The sequence below is a fragment of the Larus michahellis genome, chromosome 17 (assembly GCF_964199755.1).
Source record: "Larus michahellis chromosome 17, bLarMic1.1, whole genome shotgun sequence".
NCBI classification, from domain to species: domain Eukaryota; kingdom Metazoa; phylum Chordata; class Aves; order Charadriiformes; family Laridae; genus Larus; species Larus michahellis.
In genome coordinates this window covers 2,703,843-2,730,631 of record NC_133912.1, presented here as the reverse complement: position 1 = coordinate 2,730,631, position 26,789 = coordinate 2,703,843, and the positions used below count along the sequence as shown (strand labels likewise).

Genomic DNA, 26,789 nt, shown 5'->3' with positions numbered 1-26,789 from the left:
AGCACTTCAATGGCATAAGACACCATCTAGCAATGCTTGGCCATTCTTCCTTTATAATTTGTGACCGACATGGACCCCTTTATCTTGTGAGAATGCTGTGTCACGTAAGAGCAGTACTGAAAAATTCATAAACAGAATGTTTGCAAGAGAACCGTAAATCTTCAAATCAGTATGGCATCTCACCTGGATAAAATCTGGAAAGCGTTTTTTGCAGGTAGGGCAGGTAAAATAGCCATCGTTGACGTGGATGGCCACATGGTCTTTAAGCAGATCCAAGCGGTCAAAGGACTCGGGACAGAAAATGCAGGAGTATGTTTTCTGGTCCATGTGGAACTTCATGTGGCTCTCGAGAGCACCGCTGTTGATGAAGCCCTTGTTGCAGATGTCACAAGTCAAAGGGCAGTTCCCTTCCCGTCCGTGAAACCGCAAATGCTGATCCAGTTTGTCCTTTTCGCGGAAGGCCTTCCCACACTGGAGGCATTTGAAGGGGCGAAAGGATTTCCGTATGAATAGGTGCTGAAGAGCTGCATTCTGGCAGAAACATTGAAGGGAACATTGCCTGTTATTGTTATGTATAGACACCACATCCAAATATTTTCAAGATTAAATGTACCAGATGATCAGTGAACCTAAACTTCAAAAAAAACCAAAACGCTTATGTTATAGATACTGTCTCCATTTTCCAGCAGGGGAGGCTGTGACAGGCAGACATTAAGGGATGTACCTGCAGTTACACACCGAATTAGAAGAACACAATGCAGGAGTTTCCTCTCCAGTCCCTGTTTTCTACTGATTTAGCCAACTTTCGTTGTTACTGTGGCATTTTTCTGTAAAATAAAACTAAGTCCTCTCTGAAGCGCAGACCTGGGCCTGAGAAAAGTTGCAGTTCCAGCTGATTTTTGGGGATTGGGTCAAAAGTTCAGCCACCATACAAAGGAAGGGCAAGCTAATGCCCTGCCTTTCACGCAGGGGCAGGGCTTATGAAATTCCACAGCCCTTTACAAAAATCAGCTTCTGCACCAAAGATCACCAAAGAGATTTGCAGCAGTGGTTTAGCATTGCCTAGAAAACTTCTGGTGGAACATACATTCACCAGTTTTGTTATTATCAAAAAGAAGAACGGAGTTTCAAAACATTTCAGCAGGGGCAGAATGGCAGGTTTACAATAAACAGGTGAGAACTTGTGAGCAATTCGCCTATTTTGCCATTTAGCATGTCCTGTGCGAGAGCCTGAAAATGAAGAAAGATGAAAGACAAACACACTGGTGCTAAATCAAGAGGAACTCTGATAGATTCTGTTGTCTGCTCAAAGGGTAGTTTGATTATACACAGTCAAACTTGAAATTGCTTTTCCTGGTATTGCAAGAGCCTTTAAGAATATTGTGAATTGAGCACAATAGGCATTGTGCGAACATTGATTTTAAGATTTAATACACTGGGCTGCTCCTATCTGTTTTTCTCCACTCCTACTGTGCGCAGTTTCTCTTCTCAGTCCCTGCTTTATTTTTTGGTGTGTGCTTTCCTTGAGTCTGCCTTTTCTGTAACATTTCATCATAGTTATCTCTTCCCTTCCTCCCTTCAGATAAATGTTATAGAGCCATCCCAGTCCTGATACCAGATGCTGCTGGACATGTTGCCTGTAGAAATAGGCAAGGGTGCCCCGCGCCTGCATTTTGATATTGGACGAGAACCTTTAAGTTGGTTAGTGGCAAAGCTGGAAGTAAGTCATACCTCTCCGCATGCATGAAATCCCACAGCACGCTATCACCCATACTGTACTGAAAGTACACTGCAACATTGCCATTTCTCTGCAAGAAGTCTAGGAAATATCTACTTTTCTCCAAAATAAGATTTATACATCAACAATTACTGATGTCATCTCTTTTCAGATGTTACACACAGAATCAATATCACGATAGTTAGAGAAATAGCGCTAGAACATTGCTGGCACCTGTGCTTACACACATTCCATATTACATACTTCTCCATGAGATACATTCAAGACTTCTGCAAACAGATTCCCATGGTTTCCTCTCTCCTTTTCTTGTGGGAATGTCTGGGCTGACATTTGCTGTGTCCCTTAAGCGCGTGCCAACAGCTGACACTGAGAAAGTAAAGTTAGGAGCTTTCCTGCTGGAATGAGGGAGCAGCTTGGGACTACTGTGAAACGCTGTGCTAGAGATTACATTAGTGAACCCAAACGATCCTTTTCGCCATCTGAACTGCAGAGGGAAACCTACACTTTCATTCCAGAAAAAGGAACATGACAGCAACTGTTTTGCCATAAAAAAAGCTAACAGTTTCATACAGGAGCCCCAAATGAGCCCTCCCATGAGCTGTGATCGCCTCCATTCTCCGTTTTACCAGTGGAGAAATGGAGACAAGGGGAAATACACGGCTCTGCCCTACATCACACCATGAGGTGCAAAGACAGACATGTGCCATGTAAAAATTAATGTGTTGCTTAGAGTCAGAAGTATATAGTTTTCCTCTTAACTACAGGGATATGCTAATAAACCAAATAGTTGGAGAGAGGGAAGTTCTTAACGCCACCATTACTGTACTTTGCTATTTGTAACCCCAACAATCTGACTGGTAAGGTAGCAGGCCAGACTTCTACACCACACCATAGTCCCGTTGCTATCTCAAAGGCTACAGAAGGGTGAAGCCTTTTACTGCTCGTTGGCTAGATAAAATATCAGCTATAAAAACAGAAAAAAGAGAACCAAGTGTTGTCTCACTAATGGATAACATCGATCCAGTGCAAGTATTTGTGTAAACAAATCCTCCAGAACTTTAAGATGGATATTATAGTTTTTCATCCAAGTAGTTTACTCCTATACTATTCACCTTAGATTTGCAATTAATTAGTATGAAAAGAACTAGAAGAACGCGAATTGTTATTCAGATAACACTTAGTTTTGGACATCGGTTGCTTAAAGAAGAACAAATGTGACAATTTATGACACAGGGTCAATCAGGAAGCACTAAACAGAAGCTGGACAAAACGACATGGAAGGCGATGTTGTTACGTACCATTCGGTTAGATACAGCAAAAACCCAACAAAACAAAAAACCAAACCTACCTGCAGCTCCAGCTGAGCAGGCAGCATTGAGGGAGAGAAAAATACTTATGTTATGCAATGGACTTTAAAACAGAAGCCTTGACTTCTGCAATAGTCACGCTTCTGCGGGTCACTACGAGGGCCAGCTCTTCTAGAGTTTACTCTTTACTTAGGCAAAACTCCTTTGAGTTTTTTGCCTCAGGAAACACTAAGCACATCTTCAAGGTTTACCCTGTAGTTAATAACTGCCCAAGGGGAGTTAAAGGGCAAAGATAAAACCCACAGATAATCCTGAAGGTGTTTTGTGACCTTTCGTGTTTTCTCAGAGTCGATTAATAATGATGTAATGCATACTGCAGCGCCACAGTGAGAATGAAATGCCTTTCGCAGAAGGGAATAATTAGGGCAGGATGACAACAGGGCAAGGATTAGAAGGGTGAAAAAGTTAAGAAGTAGGGACTTTTTTAACCTCATCTTACTGTTTCTACTCTTTGTTCTACAACCAGTTGCATTTCTTTCAGCACGAAGGAAGTAACTGTCCTTTCCAAACCACACCCCTATCCCTGCCAGTTGCTTCCTCTGAGTAAAAGAGTCACCTACACAAAGGACATTTTTAGGCTCAGGTCTGTATGTTAAAAAAAAAAGGCAATTTGGAAATGCAGATGTTTCTGGGATCAGCCCATAGACAGTCTGGACGCTGCCGAGAACTGAATTAAAAACAAACATTCATTTTGGCTGTGGACCACAACGTTCCTCTAATTTGTTACAGGAGTATCTTGAAGAGCGTGCGTACCTCTTTTCAATACTACGGACATGACTGCTGTCTGTAAGGTCTGATCTCCAAGGAAACTCCACAGGCTCTAAGGCAGATGCTGAAATGTGAACTGATCCTATCAGGATTTGAACCCTGGGGCACCAGAGACCAATGCTTCCAGCTAGAATGAAAGCACTCTCAGAGCATCACCGCCTTAAACCTTAGAAAAGTTGAAGCAATTCACAAAGAAATTCCTGTTTTTGAAAAATAAAATCCTACACGCGTAATAAGGAAGAACTAGAGCTACACAGGTCTCCAGATCATAAGCAGGAGTCAAGTCAAGTCCTTCCACCTGTTCTGTGGAAGTGAACAGCGTACTACACATCTTAAAACCAAATGTTTGTTTGCTTATAATGTTAAGTGCATGTTATTATAAGAAGGTGCTGGGAATAGCTGAATTCAATGAGCGCTCACAGGGTGCTAGAGCTTGCAGTGATTTTTCAGTGCTTAGAAAAATAATGCTTGCTGGTTTACTCTTCTCTCAAGTTCTCATTGCTCACAGTCTGACGCAATATGGAAAAGTGCTAAGCAACCATCCACCTGCCATTCTGCCAGTGCCTCTATCCTGAAACATCTCCAGGACTCTGCTGAACATGAACTGCCAGATGTATGGGAGGTTAGGGAGATTTGGAGATACAAACACGTCACCGAGGACTAAACCACCACTGCACTCCTCTTAGTTGTCATCCATCTGCGATGAATTTCCAGGGAACAAAAGCTAAGTCATAAGACAAAGAAGTAACTTCAGAATTTCCATCCCTTTCTTCCCACATTTACTGTTTAAGAAAATCTGAAGGTCACTTCTTGAGTTCAAAAGCTTGGGGTAACAAGCAACACTTTCTCTTCCTATCACACCCAGGCCTCAACCTTCTACTGAGGAAGCTGTGGCATATCATAAGCAGTAAATACCCGTGCTCTTTACTGTCAAAAACTCAGCATCTGTCTTTGTACTCCGTTATCCACCCTTCAGTACATTCAGTAAAAATCCCACAAGCTTTTAACATATGAAAATCAAATTACTGGTGGAAACTTGTCATTCAGAGAGCGCAGGCATTTTATATGGTTAAAAATTCCGCAGTCTTAATGTGCCTGATCCAAATTCTTCCTTCAAGATATGCCGCTGGATTTATGGGGTAACACCGCCACTGCTCTCGCATACATATTGCTATAAACTGAGAGCAAAATTTGGCTCAACATCTTCCTAAATGGAAGAGTTACTCAACTTTTTGCTAATCATAAAAATGAAGTCTTAACCCAATTGCAGCTGTTCCTTTCTGTAATCAAAATTTTACACATGGAAGAAAAAGGAAAAGATTTTTAGGCTAAATAAACCCATCTTACAGTTACACGGCTTGAAGGATTATTTGCTTGAATCATTTCCCTCCCACTCATAGTAGAGAAAAAAAAACAGCTCACCCAGCTGACACAAAGCTCCGGTTCAAAGTGTTTGCTGTCAGTACAGAAGGCTCTTAGCACAGGTTTTAATCTCAAAGACAGGCAGGTTTTTCTACCCCAAGAAAGGACTTTACCACTAAACATCATCATCATCAATTAAGTGGATCTAAACTGAGGTCGTGGTTCCTCTTTGGCAACTATTTGCGAGACAAGAGTTCTGAGAGACACAGATGGTGCTGTGAACAAGTCATTAGTCTGTGCCACAGTACCATGATTCAGCCGGCTGTTTGAAGCACTCCTGCTTGCCAGCTTGGAGGGACTGTGCTTCTATGAAAGAATTACTGTGCTGGAATTGAATCGGCTCCAGTTGGTGACCCGTTCTCACTAGCATCTCATGAGATACTAGTTCTTTACATGAGATTTGTCTCCCTCTCAGTGCAAAGAAAATTGCTGGGAATGAGATGCTTTATTCAGGATTTGGAAATGGATACGACAGTGGCAGAAAGGGACCAGCTGGTCCTGGCAGGCAGGTCCAGCATTCTCCGGGTTACAGCAAATGGAGAGGGTGAGAGAAGACGTGATCCGCCATCCTCTTTGCTTACCCTGATACGCTTTGCTCGCCTCATGTCATCTGCTGTCATGGTGCTCTGCGTAGGCACCGTGCTCTCATCATGCTGCGGCTGGATTTGTAGCGGGTGGTTTTCTGACTGCTGCTCCAGTGCCGACTGCGTCTCTGATGGCACTGGAGTCTGTTCCTGCTGCTCCAACCCATTCAGTGTGGCTTGTCCGGCCTCATCAAACTGCCCCTTGCTGGAAAAATGCAGCAAGTCCTGAAATCGCAAATCATACAACCAGTGATTATTCCCCCCACCCACTGAAGAACGTTTTGATAACACTCAGCAGACAACAAGATTTCTACATATTTAATCACAAGCTCTAAACAAAAATGTGTCTACACTAACGCTCTCCTACTGTGTTCCACTGATGCTCTCAGCAGATCACCTCCACCTACAGCGATAACATTCAGAGCGCCAGGGATGAAGGGCTGCAGGTAGATGACTCTTGGCCATCACATTGTCTGATCGGACACAGACAATTTAAATGAGCCAGCTGTTAATAGCCAAGCAAGTTCTTCTGTGCCGGTGACCCTACTACTGCTTTAACCAAAGATGATGTAGGCTGACCTGTGAGAAATTTTACAACCAAAGTCACTAGCACAGACCAGGGAAAGCAGAGAGTTTTTGTCTCGTTGAAATCGTTGTCACTTTGAAACATTATCATGTATAGTTATGCAGTGTCTTCTCCTTTCTAGCAAACTAGCTGGAGTGCTGAACTGGAGAGTGACAAATGAGATCATTAGACTGTGCACTGTGTGTTTTGCTATCCAGTTTCCTAGCTCTGCATACTGTCATCCACCCAGCTGCATACATCACTTATGTTTATCACACAAAGCTGTTTTCCTCCTTTTTTGCATTAGCATAAAAGCAACGGGAGGCTGTTGGGAGCAGGAAGCACATGCCAAAAATCTACATTCTTCCCATATAAGTTCCAATAACTCCTCTGAGTGGAATCCTCTTGTATTACGAGAGAGAAAAAAAAATAAATAACAAACCATAGATTCTTACTTGACATCACTTACTTAAACTAAGGAAACTTCAAAGCACAAGCTAGGAAAGAGAGAGCCAAAAGCGTATCAACTCAAGGATGCTGCTGTCAAAGCACAAAAGCAGGTGTGGGAGAGGAAAAACAGGGAGGTGCTAGAAGGAGTGCAGCTGTTATAAACCCTGAATGGTTACCAGATAGAGACACTTAGTAGAGCAATAATATACCAGCCAAATGTCCAGTCCTGGTCTAGGTGGCAAGTTTCCACGCTTGCTGACACTAAACTGTGCTCACAGCAGCCGGAGTCTCAAGTTCTCAGGCAGATGAACTCCCACCCACTCATTAGCGAGGCGGGCAGACCTCCAAAGGCCTGGGACATAACCGTGGCCCTGCTCGACTGGATAGACACACGTGAGCTAGCTCCGGGCCACGCTCCAAGCTGGCAGGATGCGAGCCACCTCCAGTCCAGAGGCCATTCAGACACATGAGCATGAGCCCAGTAGGCCCTGTCTCTCTGGAGTTAAAGAGTTTGGGAACAGCGTTATGCTTAGTTGTCTAAATGGAGCTGGCTTGTGTCACGTCAGCTTGCAGAGAGGGTCATCTCGCAACTGTCCGCACTTAATGCGACGTTTAGGGCAATTCTGCACTCTCAGAAAACGAGCAGCAGGCATTCACAGGCAACGTCTACATTCCTCCCTCTGAGTCAGCGCTGAACCATGACCCAGTGAGATGCCAGAGGAAAATTACCACTCCAGATATCAGCTTTCAGCTAAGTCATAAAACAGAGCCACTGATCCCTTGTGACACCTTTCATAAAAGGACTTGGTGGAAACCTAAGCATGGTCAGCATCAGAGAGAATTTAGTGTTTTACTTATATAAAAGTGCATCACATTAAGTCCCTACAGAATACAAACAGTAGCCACAAGCAAGAGAACATTTTGCAATAAGAATGCCTACAGGAGGCCCTTTTGTTAATATTAAAACATCATAAAGAATCATAGCTCAAACTGATTTAATTCTACCAGCAAGTTATAAGAGCAGGCTCTGACCTCATGTTCCAGAAAGGACAAATACAAATCTAAATTCCCATTACGGTTTTACTGTCTAAATTACTTTTGCGATGCTGCTAAACTGCCGCAATAACCTCTCTCATTGCTAAGTGCTTTAGGATGAAAGTTGCTGTAGAAATGCAAGTGATTTTACAGTTTTTATAGAAGGAAAGTAGTGTGCTCCCCTGGCACAGAGTCACAGCTAGAAAACCAAGAATTACTTGGGTTTAAGTCCAAAGCACACCCTCAATTTGCACTGATGCCCCAAATTCTTTTAAGAGTTTACATCCCACGTGATACTTGTTTTTTCCTCCTCCCTGTCCCCCCAAATATACCTGCGTCCCTTCTTCACATTTTTCCCCATTTTCACTGGTTACTTCCATACGCATGAATTTGGGAGGGCGCCCTGGGCGTCTGCCTGGTCCAAACCTCCTCTTTCCTCGCCCACGACCTCGGCCTCTGGCTCTGCAGAATACAAAGTGCTCCAGGTTAGAGACGAGACAAAAAAAAAAAAAAAAGATGGATTTGGAATCTCCACTGATTTTATGCATTCCTACTCAGCATCACTATTCACCCATGCAACTCAGTATTAACGGCCTGCAGTAAATAACAAAACGTGAAGAAATTCTGGCAGCAAAAAAATAGGGTACTAGATGGTATCTATTTATTTTGTGCTCTATGAGAAATCAAAGTCCAGAACACATTAAAATTTATTTCAGTAATAGTGCAACTGAGAGGACTACTGGCTTCTAGCAAGTCTTCTGCCATGGCAACTCTCCTACTTCCAACACCCCAGTGTACAGTGTGCTGGAAAGCATTTTCAGCTAGATGTAACAAGTGCACACGGAAACCAATTTCAAACCTGAAGCCATAACATCTCTCCCCAAAAAAGGCAGCACTGACGTCAGGCATCAGCGAAGGCAACAAAAAAAAAAGAAGAAAAAAAGAAAACAAAATATAGCCAAACAAATTACTAAATTTCAGGAAAAAGGCAGCACCGATGTCTTCTGCTCTCTGATGGATGTTTGTAGGTTTAGCTTTTAATAGGTCAGGATAAACTATCTCGCCAGCCCAATGAGGAGCCAAAGCACTGGAAGTCTTGTTCTCCAGCCTCTGTATCTGCATACATCTGAGAAGCATCAGTATTTCAATATTGTGGTACTGAAATATTGCGATTTTTTAAGTCATTGGCAAAAAAACCAAAAGCAAAGCCCCCAAAATTCACCAGTTTCAACAGGGTATTTACTTCCCTCAAGCTACTACTTTTGCAAAGTCTCTTGCATCAGCTTCCTGGTGCCATATTCTTACCTTCAGGCGCTGAGCTGTTCTCTCATGGGTACCCAAGCTGGTCAGTATGATCTGTAGGGCAAAGACCCTTCCTTCTGAGAGTTTGGGGGAGCACCATAGCAATAGACAGCCAAAGCTAAAGCTTTCAGTACCTGCTGAAGAAGTCCAGCTTCTCATCGTGGGAGTTGAGGTGCTGCTGGAGTTGCTCTGAGCTCATGAAGCGACGATTGCACTCGTAACACGGCCAGTTCTTCTCTTGCTCTCTGAGAACTATGTTCAATTGGAAATGTCAATAACAGCATTTCAGTCACCACCAATTAGATGCCTCATTTTTTTTCCCAAGCCTTTCTGTCCTCTGTGGGCCATATTTCTCCCCTGAAGGTTAGACAGAATGCAGAATACCCAGCACTGCTCCATTTAGCTGTGTTTTTATCCCCTCTGCACGGTGGCATGGCTACAGCTCATCACAGAAAGACAAAAAGGTCGCTGGGGACAATTCACACGGACTATAAACACTGCTTAAAATCCAGGACGATTTTGAGATTTACCCTTGTACGGAAGAGCAACTACAGGATTGCGTCTCCGGCATAAGTTAGGGGAGGTCAAGAGAAATTTCTCAATCTAAAGCAGTAGCACATCGGTTTATGACGTGGACTGAAGGTTACACATCAAGTATAGAAACACACCTCTTCCCAGCAGCAACCTAATGCTTCCCAGAAGCTGAGGCAGAAGGCTAAATTATTGTAATATTAGCACAAGAAAAGTAGCAGAAATAAGTCCCAATAATACAATCTAGGTCTGGTTCAACTTTTCTTAACCTAGCAGGCCATATACTTGAAACTAAGTAGTACAACACCCAGCCACCACCACACTGCAAAAACAGAGAGCAGAAGAGGCCAAGTTACCCTTCCTTTCCTCCTCAGATATGTCATGGATCTTCTGGTTCACAAACTCTGCGTAAGAGGCAGCATACCACACCTGTAGCAGGGATGTAAGATAACAGGATGCTTCCTTAGATGGAACCAGAACTAAGGGGAATTCATTTGAAAATGGTTTTTAAGCAATACATTTACTTCACTTGCCTCAACCACTAACTCTTATTGCTCCTTTCATCCTCAATAATAGAGCCTGTTGAGATCAATATGCCCCCACTGAGGAATAAAAGAGCTTTGCTCAGAAAGCATATCCATTTAATTTTAAGGTATGGCCTCCTAATATGAATGTTAATCTCACACATGGCTACCAGTAGCTCTAAAGGAAATAAGATTAATCACTTTAGACCCGACTGTATGATTGTAAAGGATAGATGTCAGCAGAGTACTGCTACTTGTTGTACCAAGAGGAATGGAAAAGTTTTTAACTTGGGGGGTTTCCCATTTATTTCCTGCACTCTTTACACAGATGACAGGCAGCACCGTCCACAGAGACTCATTTAAAATGTTTCTGAACTTCTGAAGGGTTAGAGTAATATCGTCTCCCTTCCCAAAACAAAGAATGCCAGGCTGCAGCGTGCTGGGCCCACTTTCATTACACAGGGATTTAGGAAGCCTTCATCAGAGAGAACCACAGGAGGCAGAAAGACAAAGTTTATTAAAGCCTAAAAATCAGATGCTCACATTTCATTGAGAATTCTTGCATCATTTCTCATTTCTATGATTTTATCTTACCACTTGATTAAAAAAGTTCAATTTTAAAAGAAATTTCTTAAAGAAGGCATGAACAGTTTTTCAGCATGAAAAACCTGGGCAAGTTTAAACTTGTAGTGGGCTGCAGGCATTTTCACAGCAGCGGTGAGTGGCATTTCTGACTCCTTCAAAGACTCACTAGCAGGTGCGTGTTACTTTGGAGGAATCTCACTAGCTGGACAAAGAAGCTCCTAGACTACTCACCTGTCACGCAACACGGAGTTCTCAACTTTAACTGACTGATCCTCCTAGTTCAATCTTTGGACAAAGTTTACATGAATGCCCCAATATCCAGCTTGGGGGGGCACTACTAACACATGAACCAAGAAAAACAGCAGGTCTGTACAGATTTAATTAAAGTCTGATTTCAAATTGATTTAAAAGGTGTTGAGAAAATGATGTTCGGATACGCTTAAAATCGATTAACAAAGGTTCTAGCGATTCAGCTTAAATTAAGGACTGTTTTCAGAGAAACCAAAGAGAATTCTACTCTTAAAAAATCAGCAATAAGTGTGTAAGCAGGCTTTTGCCCTGGTTTAGCTAAGAGTCCGTAAAACCTTTTTTTGGTTAAATTGTTGAAATTTACGTGCAAGAAAAGATTTGAAGAAGAACAAACAATTTCCTGATATCCAAGTTTTTTGGTTACCCCCAGTTCCCCAAAAGATGTTGAAAACGAAGGCCGTCTCAGCCAGCCACGCTGCTTTGAGCTCAAAGTAATCAATACATTTTTAGAGGGAACAAAAAGTAACTCACAGGGAAGCCACAATATCCTTTATCATTTTCCACATGCAAAGTTTCAAAAGTTCCAGGAAAGCCAGGTAAAGTGAGAGACCATATTCACTTAAGGCACCAAGAAAACACACAGGACTAACTGGAAAGGGCATCCAGAACTAAAAAGAATAAGACTGCTGCAATAAAAATCAGATTGCATCAGCAAAATATATGCAGTGTAAAGCATGACAGTGACAGACAAATCATTTACATACTCTTATTTTAAACTTCCTCATTTTATGTCTGAGCCAAAGCTCATTTAAAATCCGTAAGTTGGTGGCTAACTGCTTACTGAATGCAGTGACATTGGATTCAGGCCATCATGTGCTTTATCAGAGAAAAAAGCCCTAAAACTATTTACAGCAATCATTTCTGGGACTTGGGAGAAGCACTTATTAGGTAGCAACTCAATGAGGTTTGATTTCATAGTAGAAAAGTGAGTCACGAAACACGAGCAATGCCATACCTTGAGTTCCTGCTTGGGCTCCACGTTTTTAATGGTTGTGTAATAAATATGGTGGCCATACTGATACGCTACCAGGTTCTGCTCCAAATGGTTTTGAGCTGGACGCACAAACATCATCCAGTTGCAGAGAGCCTCACTGGAAAGTTCAAACCACAGGTCCTCTTGCAAATCTCTGTCTTTTCTGTCACCTTTATCAAGGGATACCTGTAGGAAAATCCAATTATGTGTGACTGGAACTGCCTGGCAGCAGGTTCAAAAGAATTTAAAAAAAAAAACCAAACCACAAAAGCAACAACAAACTACTGTGACCGTGCAACTTTTACATTAGGAGAACAATGAAGGCATAGCTAGTTTTCTCTCGTTGCTAACAAGGATTGCTAACAAGGATCTTTGCTAACAGGTAGCACTTCGAAAAATACCTAAAAACAGGTAAGAGTTTAAACTAGGGTCACACAATGGAGCTTTCCATGGCTTTCAAGGGCAAGAAGCATTCATTAAAAGGGTCAGGCACAGTATTTGACATGTGGCTATAAATAAGGCGCAAGAAGCTCTAGCTTTAGTAGTCATACGGCATCAGCTGGCAGATGTTTCTAACTGGCAGACCCACTTCTTTCATTTCTTGACTCAGGACACTGCCTCAAGTTGGAAGCAGCGCTTCTTTAACTAAACTTCTGTTGGGTTACTGAATCTGCCCGTGGTCACAACTTCCTTGTCAGACATTGACCATTGGAGACCAGTGTTCCTAAGACTGTGGACCTAACCCCCAGCAAATAAAGGACCAATTCCTATAACGAAACCAGTAAATACATGGATAAAAGTCAGTCAAATCCATTATACCTCATGCCAATGACTTGGCAAGAAGAAACGGAGAAAAATCTCTCCTCTTCCCTACATCTTGTGGGGGAGAGGAGGGAAAGGGGAAGAAAAATATTTTTAACTGAAATTACAGCATGAGACACAAATAATGGCTGCAAAACATCCTCAGATGGGGCTGCTCTTTTTGTGTCCAGATGCTGCTTCAGCCCATGTGAGAGTGATTCACAGCATTCCACGATGAGTCCTATATATCATAATACCTATATATCATAAAGCTAGGATATTCACCAAAATTATTGTGTCTCCCTGAATAACAGAGGAGATTTCAAGCCAAGCAATGTGGTTACTTCTGAGTTACATTCAGAGATGGATGTAACAAAAGAACATCTCCAGTGAAGTAACTGATGAAGACAGAGCAACAGACCCATGAAAAATCAAAGCTTAAGACAAATTGGTCCCTCTTCTCTCACACGTGCAGCCTTACCTTCAAATGGATATAGCAGTCTTTGAGTTCAGTTTGTCTAACAAGGGGTCCTTCCACAGGTCCAAACTGCGTGCGTTTTGGGATACGCCTTTTGGAGAACACACCTCCCAAAAACCTGTCTATATAGAGCACCAAGGGGAGGCTGGCTCTCGCCCTGGTCAGCACAGGCCGGTTTGGGATTGGATGCAGAGGTCCGTGTTTTGGACACACAGAGGGATGTGCGTTATTACACTCTTCACACCCTACAACACAAAGTCAGAGAGGACATGACTGTCAGGCAGACACTCACGCAGCAGCTCAGAAGAGACAGCCTTATCTCTCTCTAAACATCTTTGGCTCAGCTGTGGGAACATTTACTCCAATAGTCTGTCTACATTTTAAAACACTAGAGAGGGCAGCCTCCTGCAAAACGAAGAACAAAGCAGCTCAGAGACTCCACCTGAGACAGAATCTTGTCTTTCAGTAATGCAGACCAATATGAGTCTATATTTCCGGGTATAAAGGGGTTTACTTATTACTGCTAAAATCAGAATGGTTTTCATCTCCATTTACTAGAGGGCTGAGGGAAGGAAAAGAAAAAAGGGGAGGGCAGCAAATATGCTACGTACTACTTCATATGCTTACACAAATCATTGGGATCAAAGGGTCGAGGTGGATCTGGATCCCATTCGTCCATGTCAGTGTCTTCCCCATCTTCATCCTCATCTTCATCCTCATCATCTTCCTCTTTTGTTTCCATCCTTTCCATTTGATTCTGCAGAGGTGCTAAAGGGTCAGAACCATCCACTGCCTCCATAGGAGGTAACACCTGGTTATGCACCGGTAATGATGCCTGAGGAGAGAGTTCACAAACAATCAATCGAAATTGATTCAAGAAGAAAAACACTCTTACAAGGACAAACACTGAAGGTTCTTCCTAGTCTACCCTTTCTGCTTCCTCTGGTAATGGAGAGAAGGACAAGTGAAGCGACATGATAAACGATTGCTGAGGGATGTTCTGCATCGCTGCTGCCGACAGCCTCACTCAGGACAGCTCTGTGTCACTACCTAGCTCTAGCCTGTCAAGGACTGACTTCTCAGGAGAAGAAACTAAAATCAGAGTAGTTCTGGACCCCCACAGAAGGTTTAAAAAAGTCCAGGCTCCGTAGAAATTACCTAGAGCCTAAAGCTGTAATTTAACTTCTTTTGTACAAGCGACAGAATCCTGCACTTTGGCACATGATCTGTCCTACCGTACAATCAAACGCACACAATCTCCAGAGCACACACACATAGAGATCAATAAGGGATGAGATAACACGGGGACCAGATATAAACTATGGGACACAGAGGACAGTTGAGGGCGTTGTATTCTTTCACTAATTTTAAAGTTCATCCTTTTCTTTCCCTAAAAAAATAAAAATAAAAATTGCAAACTTGAAGTGCACTGCACAGAATATTCCATCACCCATGCAGGCTTCTCAGAAGAAACACCACACACAGTAAAGCTGTCTTAAAAGACTGGCAAAGAGACTCAGAGGATGTTGGTCCTATGTGACAGTCAGCACCGCACCTTCTGTTAACTCCGCTTTTCAAAGCTGAGAAGATTATTTTAAGGTGGCTGCTCAAGACAGAACAGTTTGTAGACCAGGTTTCTCTGTATATTAAATACAAGATCTCTCCTACAAACACCCCACACGTTCCATGGTGAGACTATGAAAGACAGTACAAATCTGCGCTACAGCTTTCTCGCATCTCCTCCCGTATCACTCTGACACGTTTCATCACCTGAGACAATGGAGCAATGAAATCGGTGCACTCGTACATTTAAAAGAAAAGGGTGCCTGGCAACTTACTCTATCTGCTTGTGGACCCTGCTCCAGAGCCATTTGCTGGGGGGATTCGGCAACGTTGCCGAGCACGGACAGGTTGGTGGGATTCATGCTCTGAGCAGCAGCAGGCAAGAGCACAGTTACCTAAAATTATAGGCACTCATTTTAGCACTGCGTCATTTCCATCAGTCACTTACATACGGGCAGTGCCCTGCATGCAAAGCTCCCTGGAGTCCTACACTAGGTCAAAAACTGCAGCATTTTAATGATTTATTTATATTTCTTTTTTTAGTAGGGATGATGGACTTGGACAAAACCTGCAGATCTGGGGACAAAGGGAAAGACTTCAAGACTTAGTCTAGATTTTGCACCTTTGAATTTCCAATCTCCCACTCCTGGCTTTAGATTAAGGTCCTCTCCAGCCTGGGTTCAAACTGCACTAAAAACAGATGCGAGGAGCTCTTTAGCTCTTGGTAAAACCAATGATTAGGGGTCTTTTTCTCTTCTATCTCTTTTTTTTTTTTGCTTTTAAGGGAAAAGGTAAAGAAGGAAAAAGAAGCATCTCCTCCTTTTGCCTGTCATTCTTTTTCTGAAGCAAACAAAGATCCATTACAAGAACAAGATGGTGTATTGACCTCATTGGAAGATCAAGCACTCCACTGAAAGGATTCCAACAATTATTTTTTCTTTACATTTAGTCACACTATACATTTTTGGTTGTTTTCATACTCATTTTTTGTCTAGTGACATATTACCATACTGCTCCCATCCATTCAGCGATAAAACAAAACAGAATTAAGATCCTAGGAATCACCTTTCCTGTCTTTTGTTTCCTGCTTATCTGTACAGGAATTTGCACCGTTATCCCGCATGATTTTTCATCCTTCTCTGCAGTTGACATCAAGTGGCTTCTAGTTTGTGCCTCTGACTGCTAAACAGCTTTTATGCTAAAATTAAATCCCCTGCCCCTCTACAGAGTGCCTAATAAATATCCGATAAACCTGAGAACAGCAAATCGTGCCAACGGTGGAGGAGCAGACAAGAAAATCCATAACATTAAGCAGAGTCCTAAAACTTCAAATCTAGTTGTTTTGTTGAAGGAGGTATTAAGAGTAATTTAGGAAACTGCTTAAAAACTACAGGAAAAAGACTTCAGGGAACCGTGTGACAGTGAGCAGGAAACCGCCAAGACGACAGCTGAACCAAGCTGTCTGGTATTGACATTTCTGATGCCAAGTGGTAACAGAAAAGGCATCATTATTCAATGGCACACCTCCAGGTCTGCCAGCAATGAGAGGTTCACACCAGCTTGTGTCTATTTGTACCTCATATTAGCATTTCCTACTACTAATCACACTTCAAACATATCCTTACTTTCACTTCCATGTCAGACACTGCAAGGAGTATATGTTGGTTTTTTAAAAAAAAAAAGAATTCTCAATTTCTTTTTAAAACAAAGTTTCTTTTGCAAGACAAGGGGAGCTTTGATTATTATTGTAATATTTGTTGTCAGTTCAGGGATGTCCCACATGAAATGCTGATGTAAAAACACCTGCAACAGCAGGAGCCACCACAGTGAGGGACACACCATTCACAAGAACGTGAACATCTCCGCTGGGACCTGCTGTCATGGTGTTGGAAGAGAGGACGGGCTGAGGACACACAGACAAGTGCTCATGCCCTTGAGACTCAACATGGGATAGTAACAGCACACCACCTCTGCTGTCAGAGCGGCATTTGCTTTGCATATACAAGTAATATCTACTTTTAGTTAGATCGTATTTGTTAAATGAGCTTTAAGACAATTAAATTGGATTTTTTTTGGCTTCTTAATGGAAGGAAACTGATGTGGCAAAAAATTCCAGAATGACACTCCAAATACATCCAGAGAACCGGAAGAAAACAGGTAACACCTTTACTATGTCATTCATATCGCTTCCTGCCTGTGCCTCAACTGTTTAGAGGGTCTCCTTTTAGCCAGAAGAAAACGTATTTTCAGTGCACGTTCAACCCTTCACTCTGCCCTAAGACTGTCAATAAATACGCATTTTAATGATGGCGCTAGTAACGATTCAGATCTAACATGTCATTTCACACGCGCCATTAAAAACTCACCAAGCAGTAATGATTTTAAGTCTCTATGAGAAGCAGAGAATTTGAACTAGAGATCTAGATCTGAAAGCACCTACACCCGATTACCACAACACAGTCCCCAAAGATACCTGTAGCAACAAAATCTTCCCATCCATAATGGATGAAAAAAAGAAAAAAAATCACCAGAACTTTATAAACTCAGGCTCCAATTTTATTCTGTTCCTAGCCCACTTCACACTGGCAAGTACGTCAGACCTGGGAAGCCCTGGTAAGGTAAGGGAGCTGGTAATTAAACTGCTTCAGGTTTTACAATTATTTCCTGTGAAGTTTCTGGTAAATCTAAAATTTGATCCAAAATTTCTATCCCTTGAGAGCCTTTTATGAATTTAAAGGTGTTTGGATCAGAATCTGTACAGGGACCCAGTCTTTCCAGAATGAAATTAAAATAAAGTCAGCCACCACAGCTTGCTGACTTAAAGGGACACTGTTAAAAGATTCTTCATTATATCTGGGACAGTAAATTAGTATTTTTGTTGAGCATGAATAAAAAAAAAAAAAACAAAACCCAACCTCACACTGTCTTAACTTTTTATTGTCATTCATGCACAAACTAGCCAAGATAATAGTGGTTGTTATCCTAAGCTTTTTGCCCTTGATCCCTGGGATGACAGTAAATAACTGAGGACTGCCATTTGATAAATTCAGAGACAGCTTATTATGCTCTAGCACCACAACAATGTCCCTTTACCTTTGGTAACAGTTTTCTTAACAGTTGCAGGGCCAAGGAAAAGAATGTCTCTCTCTTACCTGCTGCGTGGTGGCATCCTGTTGGACGTAAGCCACTTGGGACGGATCTGTAAACAGAGTCTAGACAAAGTGAAAAAGGCTTATCAAACCGGCCTCGGGGTTGTTTATTCCCAACTCACACAAAAATCACCCTGCCATCAATAAGTGATCCACATTTGATCCTTTGCTAACTTCTAGTGTTCCTGTTACCACGGCAGACTAATTCATCTTACTCATGTGAACGCACACGCACAAAGATTAAACTAAAATTAGGTAGCGCTCCATAAGAAGATAGCATATTTATGTGGCACTTTTAATCTACATACTTAAAGTGCTTCACAGCATTTTTTTATTTTTTTTTTTTAAATGCAGAAATCACTTTTTGTCAATTGCCGATTTGATAAATTCTACGGAATGAAATTCAATAGCTGTATGAAAGCTAATATTTGAGGGCAGGACAGAAGATCACTTAACGTTATCTTTCTGCAAATTCACAAGAGGGGTCCTCAAAAGAAAGCATGCAGATATCAGGCATATCCTACATCTGAATTTGATATGGCCAGGATGTTGGGTTTTTTTAATTGCACAGAAGACATGCCAACCCCAACATTCTTACAGTAGCCTGCAAGAACAGCCCTAATGGGAGGGCTTCCCCTCAGGAAAAGCAAGACTCAGATGAAAACTAAGTATTGACCGAGGTCAGCCTTCCTTACTTTGCCAAAACTTGAAATACCTGACCTTGTAGCAGTCTGGCTCCAACAAAATAAACTGTGGCGTAATAGAAATCCCACTAGCGCTTTGATAATTTCATCTCAGTTGCACGAGAGTGTCTTAATGCTACAACTCTTTTGACAAAATGATAGTATTCAGAGTTTTGGAGTTACTTGGTCAGTAATTTCTTTGGAAATATCCTCTCAAAACATCTTATCCTCTCAGAACATCCCACCACGTACGAATTGTTTTTATGTAACATCTAAGAACCGCACAAGAGACCACACTGCACGAGGCTATGCCAGCATTGCTACGGGTGTCAAGTACGTGCACTTTGTAGCATCGCGAATCTGTCCTGTCAGCAAAGACAATACAAAACATTCTTGACAAAGCATGCCTGTTCCTCCTTTTGTATCTCTCCACACAGAGGTACAGATGCATACTATATTAACCCCATATAAACACACGCTGTCAGAGAATAAAAACTACAATATAATTGCAAAGAAAAAAAAGCTAGGTCTACAAAATCAACAACTTCTCTGAAGAGACACTACAAAAATAGACTGAATACACGGAGATCCTCTGCAAAAAGGCATGACTGATATTGTAACTATCAATTATGAAAACTGTACTATGCAAAACAAGAACTCTTCCAGAAGACACGTAGATCACACTTAGCAGCATTTTACTGAATACAACAGAGGCAAATTTTCTAGAGAGATTATCTGCGTTTTGGAAAACACCTTTGATTTAATTATAATCTCATCCACCTTCACTGAAATAACCAGCATTTCATAATTCATAGCCTCAACATCCTTTGATTACCACATTTGCACATCAGACGAACGAACAGCATGAAGTCCCCGTTCAGCAATGGGCAAATAAAAGTGTTAAGAGCAACTGCCTGCTATTTTCCAGTCATATCACTTGGCTGGTAACTGGCTTTCATCTCAAACGAGATTGTTTTGTTTCCTAGGTGCCAAAACGGGGTGGGCTCAGAACCACACATGCCTGCGTAGCTTCCACGGGATGGATGTAAACGAGCGTGTGCTCCGAGGTGTCCACGGAGGTGTAGGAGGTGCCATCCGCCGTGTAGACCACCTGCTGCGAGGGACGGTCCTGCTCATCGCTGTACACAATCTGTGCCACTGTCCCCCCCTCAGGGACAAAGTGCACCTGGAGGGAAAAAAAAAAAAAAAACAACAAAAAAACCAGATCCTGTACTGAAACTGAAACACACACCTTTGGGAAACAACACAAGACACATCAGTTGCAAGGTGTTTTGGAAAGCAGAGAGTACCTTGTGTTCCAACTACCTTAGCCAATTGTTTTGAAAACAATAAAAAACTCACTGTACAATATGCATTTAAAAATCTCATAGAATTATGCTAGCAATATAGAAATCCAGACATAAACTACCATCGGTTCCTAGTCTTACTCTGCATTTTAACTCAAAAGCTAGCTGGTATAAAGGGCACCTACCCACACTTTGTTCTTGCATGATGCTTTGAAAATTCATGAGAAAGAAAGTTCAGATTTGAACTGGTGTATCTATGGAATTTATTGGGTATAGTTTCCCCTTTATTCTCATATTCCTTTCCGGATTTATGGTAATTACTTCATTCAGCTAGTTCTGTAGTTGGAGGTAATTTTTTTCTGTTTGATGAACAGCTAACAGAACCTATTAACTTTGACACTGCTTCAAGTAATAGTGCTGCAGCTATCATGAGGCAGCAATAGCATATGTTAGATTGCTTCTCTGCAATATGTACATGCAGTATCAGTAGAAAACTCAACTATTTAAACAGAGAAGCATATAACTGAAGGCATTAAACAATGATTCCAAGGACTACTGGAACAAGTTGTGTCTAGGGCAGCAGTTTAAATCCAAACAAGTTGATTTTGACGGAACATTATGATCATAAATGATGATCAGTGGCCTACGTTAAACAAGCTACAATACTTAATTCCAGTGGCAATTGGAACGTATTTGTCTTTTGACACCCACACATGCTGAAAACTGTTTTCCGTGCATGGGAAAAATAGGACAGTTAACAGGAAACCTAGATTTAGTATCCACATTCATATTCACATAAAATGTTTCTACATAAAACAATGCCACAGTTACATATTTTATTTACTTTGTTTCATCTTTTAGCTTCTGCTTCAGAAGACACCTGGTAGTCCCCCGCGGATGCTAAGTGCTGATTCTGTACCATAAATCCTCATGCAAACACTACAGTGAGGATGCATGCAGTGCTTCACATTTGGAGAGCACTCTGCAAATACCAATTAAGCCTTATAACTGCCATGTGCAAACAACAGTTCGGTTATCCCACTGTATAGATAACAGAACACAGGCCATTGGAAAGTGCCTTTCTTTGCAAATTTCAAAGCCAGAAGTTACCAGGAGAGTCAGAATTTCTCAGCTTGTGGGTCAAATGACACGCAGCACCCTCTTCATAACATATTCAAACAAATAAATCAATTTACAGTCTTCTAAAAATTCTCAGCTGCATTGTCTCGGAGACAGAGGGACTAGCTGCATACATCAGAATCTGACTGTATTAGTCACTAACAATTAACATTTCTCCCTTCCCCGCTACCAGATGTCTGACTGGAAAGAATTATTCATATTACTTTCCCCAAGGTCCACCCACAGTTCCAACTGATTCGACTGATGCCATCAAAATAGGCTGCCACAGACCACAGATTTTGTTAATATTCATTAATCTGAATACCCTTTAACTTTCCCACCTGGTTATACATATATTTGGGACACCGAAACTTCTACAGTCACTGGCTGGTTTCGTTTAGCTCGTTTCAGATGTCTGTGTATTCACTGCTGCGGTTTGCACAGCTCACTTTCTAAAGCTTTAATCCGAAATCACCACGGACGTGTTTGTATTTCTCCTCAAATGAAAGCTGAGCTTCCAGACTTTAAGAAAGGGCCGAACAAGAACGCCTGCTTGCTAAGCCACTGCGCTGAGCCTAACTCAGTCCGAGCAGAAACCGAGAGCTCTGGAAAGCACTAGTCACCTGAGCAGTATTCTGTTCCTGCTCAGCAGAGTCAGCCCACACCTGAGGACTTTCCTCTTTTGAGTCCATCTCCTCCCTGCCGTGGTGCTCCATGCCGAGACAGATCTACTGCAGGAATGTCTGGCTGAACAGGTTCATCTCTTCACTGTGTTTCTACTTCCAGAAGACAAGGTGTTCCTCAGTAACATGGCTATAAAAACAAACAAACAAAGAGATGGAGGCATTAGAACGAGTGTGACACACAGAATGGAGGCATGAGGTATTATCAGCAGCTACTATGCTACAGGAACAGTGCCAGAGTACAGCAGGCTTGGCTTTACAAACATGTGCTTTCCTATTTATCATGCTCAAGTTCTGCTGTATAACACTTTCCACGTCCTGTTAAGGAGGAAACAAGTCAACCATTGCTACAATCGCACTGAAGGATTATACTGAACGCCTCCTGCACTGAAAGATTATACTGAATTCCTTCTGCACTTCCTTCCTTGGCCACGGGCAGTTCACAAAATATTCTTCACATTGTCCTGGCACCTACAGGCCCAGAAATCAATAAACGATGCAGAAAATTGACCTTAAGCTCCCAACAAGAAAACACTACATTCAGAGATGCATCACCAGTTTCTCGGTTTGCCTGAAAGAGGTTTTGTTTCAGAACCAACTGGCTTTACATTTACAAGCAGCTTTCACCTTGTACAAAACTGCAGTCCCAGTTGGTATTCAGGCAGTGTTACAATAGACAACTTTTAGAAAAAGAACAATGAAACTTAAACTCTAATTCATGCGAGCCCAAAGATCCTGACAAATTGCTTCCAAGCGAGGTTTTATTCACCTCTCGCAATTTTATTGGGGCCTCTCAATCTGCCATTGGGAATCTCAGAAGTGTAATTTACAGCTCTGGTGATTGGTTTAGTCAGTGGTTCAGCACCTTCCCAATCCTTCGTCTCTAATGTCATATTAAATCACAGGCCCAGGAATTAGCACGAGGCTGAACCCATTTCATTTTTCAGCTAGTCCAATTAACTTTATTTTATACGGAGTGCCTCGCTGGGCTGATCCAATGCCAGTACCCCGTCTGTGCACCAGGAAGAAAGCAGAAGGCTCCTTGCTGACGCTTTCATTCATTTGCATTTTAAATGCAAATTATTTTAGTCATAATTTATTCCCATAAATGCTAGCAGTTGGCTTGTCATTGACAAGCTAAAAAAAGATAAAGAGGGGAAAAAAAAAAAACAGCAGGCATTTTCTGCCTTCTGCTAATTTCGCCAGCAACGACTAAGCTTTGCAGACCTGAGCACTGACTGTACCGCTGGTCCTGGCCAGAACGTATAAATCAATTGGACAGAAAAGTCTCAGGCTAACATCACTGCACTGCACAGTAGGAAAAAAAAATCACATTACTTCCACATATACCAAGAAAAAAAACTGTGTGAAAGATATTTCTGGGCATCGCTAGACAGCAAGTCATGCCATTATTGGTGACTGGAGCCTAACATTTGCTGTCTCATGCCGAGCAACACAGTACACGCGTGCCACACGGTCCCCCACACAAGCAGAGAGTGAGGAGCAGTGCTGTTCTCACTTCCTCTTAACACCTATACACCCTTAGGTTCTGCAATAAAGGAACAAAAATCCTAGCTGCATTCATATGATTTGATGCAAAACATGCAGAAAAAGCACTGAGGAGAAAAGAAAAAAAGAAATACATGTACCTGCGTGCAATGCTTTAGCTATGGGATCTCATTAGTATGGAAAAATGAAGTGCAGCAAACAGTGATTAGGACTGATAAACACCAGCTTTGCTCTCCAAGTGTTGAAAGCCAGGGTAATTTACAAATAAATATTATTTATTGATACATTACAGCACACAAAAGCTCTGGTATATAAATAAATATCATCCATTCCTACATAGCACCTTTCATCCAGCTACCTCAAAGCTACTTGCTATGTTATTAAGGATTAATTCAGGGATTTTCTCATACCTAATCCTATCACTGTCACTGAACTCCATCGCTCATTTTATCAGGTAGACGATCACCAAGATGTCTAGAACTGCTTGTGTGAAATGTGACAGCATTCATGTCAGTCACATAATCTGAACAATGACTTTTACATAAAATTAAACGCCTGTCCTGTTGATATTCCTTGGCTGGTTTATCCTGAACAGCTCTTTCTTGACTGTCAATCAATGTTAATCAAGAGCCCATTCAGGTAATTGCACTAACAATAGCCAGTAGCTTAATCAATTACCTAATTGCTCAGAAAAATAAAAATAAATGCTAGAGGTTTCAAGTTTGGGTGGTTCAGGTTTTATAAAATATAATTATTTTGTTAATAAGAATGTAATTAAATTAACCAGTGACTGAATTAAGAGAAAGGCACCGTTCTGGCCAATTCCACACAGCGCAACAAGTAGCAGAATTTTTGGCTGACCTTCCCTACAAGCAGATACTGAAGATCTGAAGGAAGATGCTGACTCACTCCTGCGGACTCACTTTGGCACAAATAACTTACAACTTGCGTGGAAAGGAGACTGAAGGGTTCAGGCAGGTCTTTAATAGGCAAAGCTGGGCATTAAGGTTCATATCTGCAAAAAAATAGTACCAAAAAGTTGGAAGAGAAAGCAGAAGGCAGTAATTTCAAGTTCTGCCATGGTTCTAAAGGTTAACACTGATCTCAAATCTCATGGAAAAAAACACAGTTGAGACAAATTCAGTGGCTCTGTGATGCAGTTTCTATAAATGGTGCTGTTATTGCTGTTCTTCAGAAATGAAAAAAATATACTGCTCAGCCCAGCCAATTGTGTAGCAATAACAATCAGACAATATTAGGAGCTGCAGGATTTGCTGATGCTTTCAACTTCTGTACTTCAAACTACATCCTAGGATCTGCCCCTCTGGTATGCATTCCTACCAAAGACTGGATCTCCGTGAATTCTCATCATTTCTATCATCACCAAAATACACAGAAAAGCACGTTTCCCTGGAAATGCGGATGTGCTGAGTGAGAAGTCAGTGCAAGAGTAGACCAGCCATGGCCCAGAGAGGTCCCAAGGCCAGACAATACAGAGGGCAGGAGGAAGGAGGGAAGCACTGGAACTTAGCTGGTACAAAAGCCAATAGTGAAGCAAGATCTGCAGTTACGGTCAGGAGCTGGAAAGCATGAGCTGGTCCAAAGTCACCAGCTGCCAGGAAACACAAACACCTGAGTACATTTTCCAACACCGATGACAGAAAACACCACAATAACTTTGCTTGCTAGTCCTCCATAGGATGCTCTCCCTCATTAATCCTGCATGATCTTATTTCCTTCTTCAAATCCCCCTCCCTCTCAATATCCATTACAGCCGTGACACTGGCAGCCACCGTGCCTCAAGATTTTAATGATTTCCCTGTGGTCCTCTCTCAGCAGAGATGTCTTGCTGCACAAGGAAGCAGAAGACAGCCAGCTCAGCACACAGCCACTGTATGTTTTCCAATCAGCTGCAGAATAATTGTGGCAAGTATGTTAAGGTATGTGGCCTCTACACTAAGCCTGTTAGCAATATCAGTTTGGGAGAGACAGGTAAAGAAAATACTTATTTTCTGAAAGGGTCTAGCTGGAAGCTTTGTCGGCTGTTTTTGTTTGGGTGCTTTTTAGCAGAAATAAATGTGAAACTTTGGGCATCAGCATTGCCAAACAGCTGGCATGCAAGGGAATGTTCTCTGCTTGTCTCTGCTTGCTCTCCACACTGTTTGCCCATGGATTATCCTTTGCAATTGTTGACTTTTCTCCCCATACCTCACATACAGACATTTTCAGACAAACTGAATGCCAACACTTCAATGGGAAGTTCTGCAGCATCCAAGGGACACACACACACACGTTGTGAGACTTATCATCCAATATATCAACCACGATTCTGTCACCACCCCAATGCTTGCGTACAACGTGATAACCGTCACGCACATGAGCAAGAAGCAATGCCAACATGTGAGATGTTAAGCCATTTACAGAAACTGTGAAGACAGCATTTCCCCCCCCAAAATAGCAGGCACGCCTGAACCCGTGCATGCTGGGTGATGACACAAGCTGAAATGGTAATAGGTATAAATAAAACCCAGTATCGCTGCAGTACATCAGTGACAGGCCGCAGCGTGTCATATATAACTAATCAAGACATAAGATGTAATGTGAATCAAGAACTCACAAAACTCCCATTACTTTAAAAGAAAGGCACATCGAAATTCAACACTGATATTACCTTGGACGTACCCAAACCCTAGTGCACATCCTGGCACACAAAATTTCCACTCCAGTGGAAGATAAGCTCATTCTGACTTGTGTTTGCTGGAGCTCTGAGACAACACCCATAGGTGCTGCCCTTGAGCTCCCTATGATGAGCCCACAGTTTTCACACATGCTGAGAGTTACGAAGTGACACTAACGTGCCACTCCACTTATCTCTTGGTGAGGATTATCAGCGCAGGAACAACCTGTTGCTAAACACAACTGGAAAGCATCCGATTTAGAGCTGGAGCACAGTCAGCAGACACACAGGGCAGGACAAGTATCCCCCTACTTGTCTATGCACCCATAATATCCAGCTGTCTGCCTCGTCAGGTAAGTGCAAGTAAATCCACCACCTCTTCCAGACAAAAGAGGTTTGTTTCAGCATGCCATTCACATTTACCTTCCTTTTCTCAACACCCTCTGGGGACCTGCTGGTGTCAGAGACCTATGGCCTTCCTCTTTAGTTGTTGCCTTTTACATCTGGTCCAAAAATCTCATTAATGCTGAAGCTTCTCCTCTGCAGCTCCTGATGCCTGGAAAGTGCCTTTGTGTCATTGTCTGAACAGTTCTTCATCTTTTCGGAAATCTCACTTGAAAACTCCTTTTGACCACCACGATACACTCTAACCTCTCTCTCCTGTTCC

The 26,789-nt window shown here is 42.1% G+C and overlaps 1 protein-coding gene across 21 annotated transcripts in view; it reads right to left on the bottom strand.

The window, feature by feature from the left end:
• PRDM10 (PR/SET domain 10) overlaps nt 1–26,789 on the bottom strand; it is a 46,261-nt gene that overhangs the window by 14,397 nt on the left and 5,075 nt on the right. For 9 of the 21 annotated variants that reach the window (XR_012583986.1, XM_074560871.1, XM_074560865.1 and 6 more), the window contains 13 exons: nt 24,307–24,460; nt 21,877–22,066; nt 19,849–20,013; nt 18,148–18,207; nt 15,271–15,390; nt 14,060–14,267; nt 13,436–13,677; nt 12,136–12,339; nt 10,119–10,191; nt 9,366–9,483; nt 8,262–8,391; nt 5,877–6,104; nt 184–531 (listed from right to left, as the gene is read on the bottom strand). Coding sequence is in view for 20 of the 21 variants with exons in the window: in XM_074560871.1 (XP_074416972.1) it covers nt 184–531; nt 5,877–6,104; nt 8,262–8,391; nt 9,366–9,483; nt 10,119–10,191; nt 12,136–12,339; nt 13,436–13,677; nt 14,060–14,267; nt 15,271–15,390; nt 18,148–18,207; nt 19,849–20,013; nt 21,877–21,969 (1,989 nt within the window). In the remaining variant the exon portion in view is untranslated. Of the gene's footprint in view, nt 1–183; nt 532–5,876; nt 6,105–8,261; nt 8,392–9,365; nt 9,484–10,118; nt 10,192–12,135; nt 12,340–13,435; nt 13,678–14,059; nt 14,268–15,270; nt 15,391–18,147; nt 18,208–19,848; nt 20,014–21,876; nt 22,067–22,801; nt 22,820–24,306; nt 24,461–26,545; nt 26,563–26,789 lie in introns of those variants that run through there. The other 12 variants (XM_074560878.1, XM_074560869.1, XM_074560874.1 and 9 more) reach the window with 6 other exon arrangements.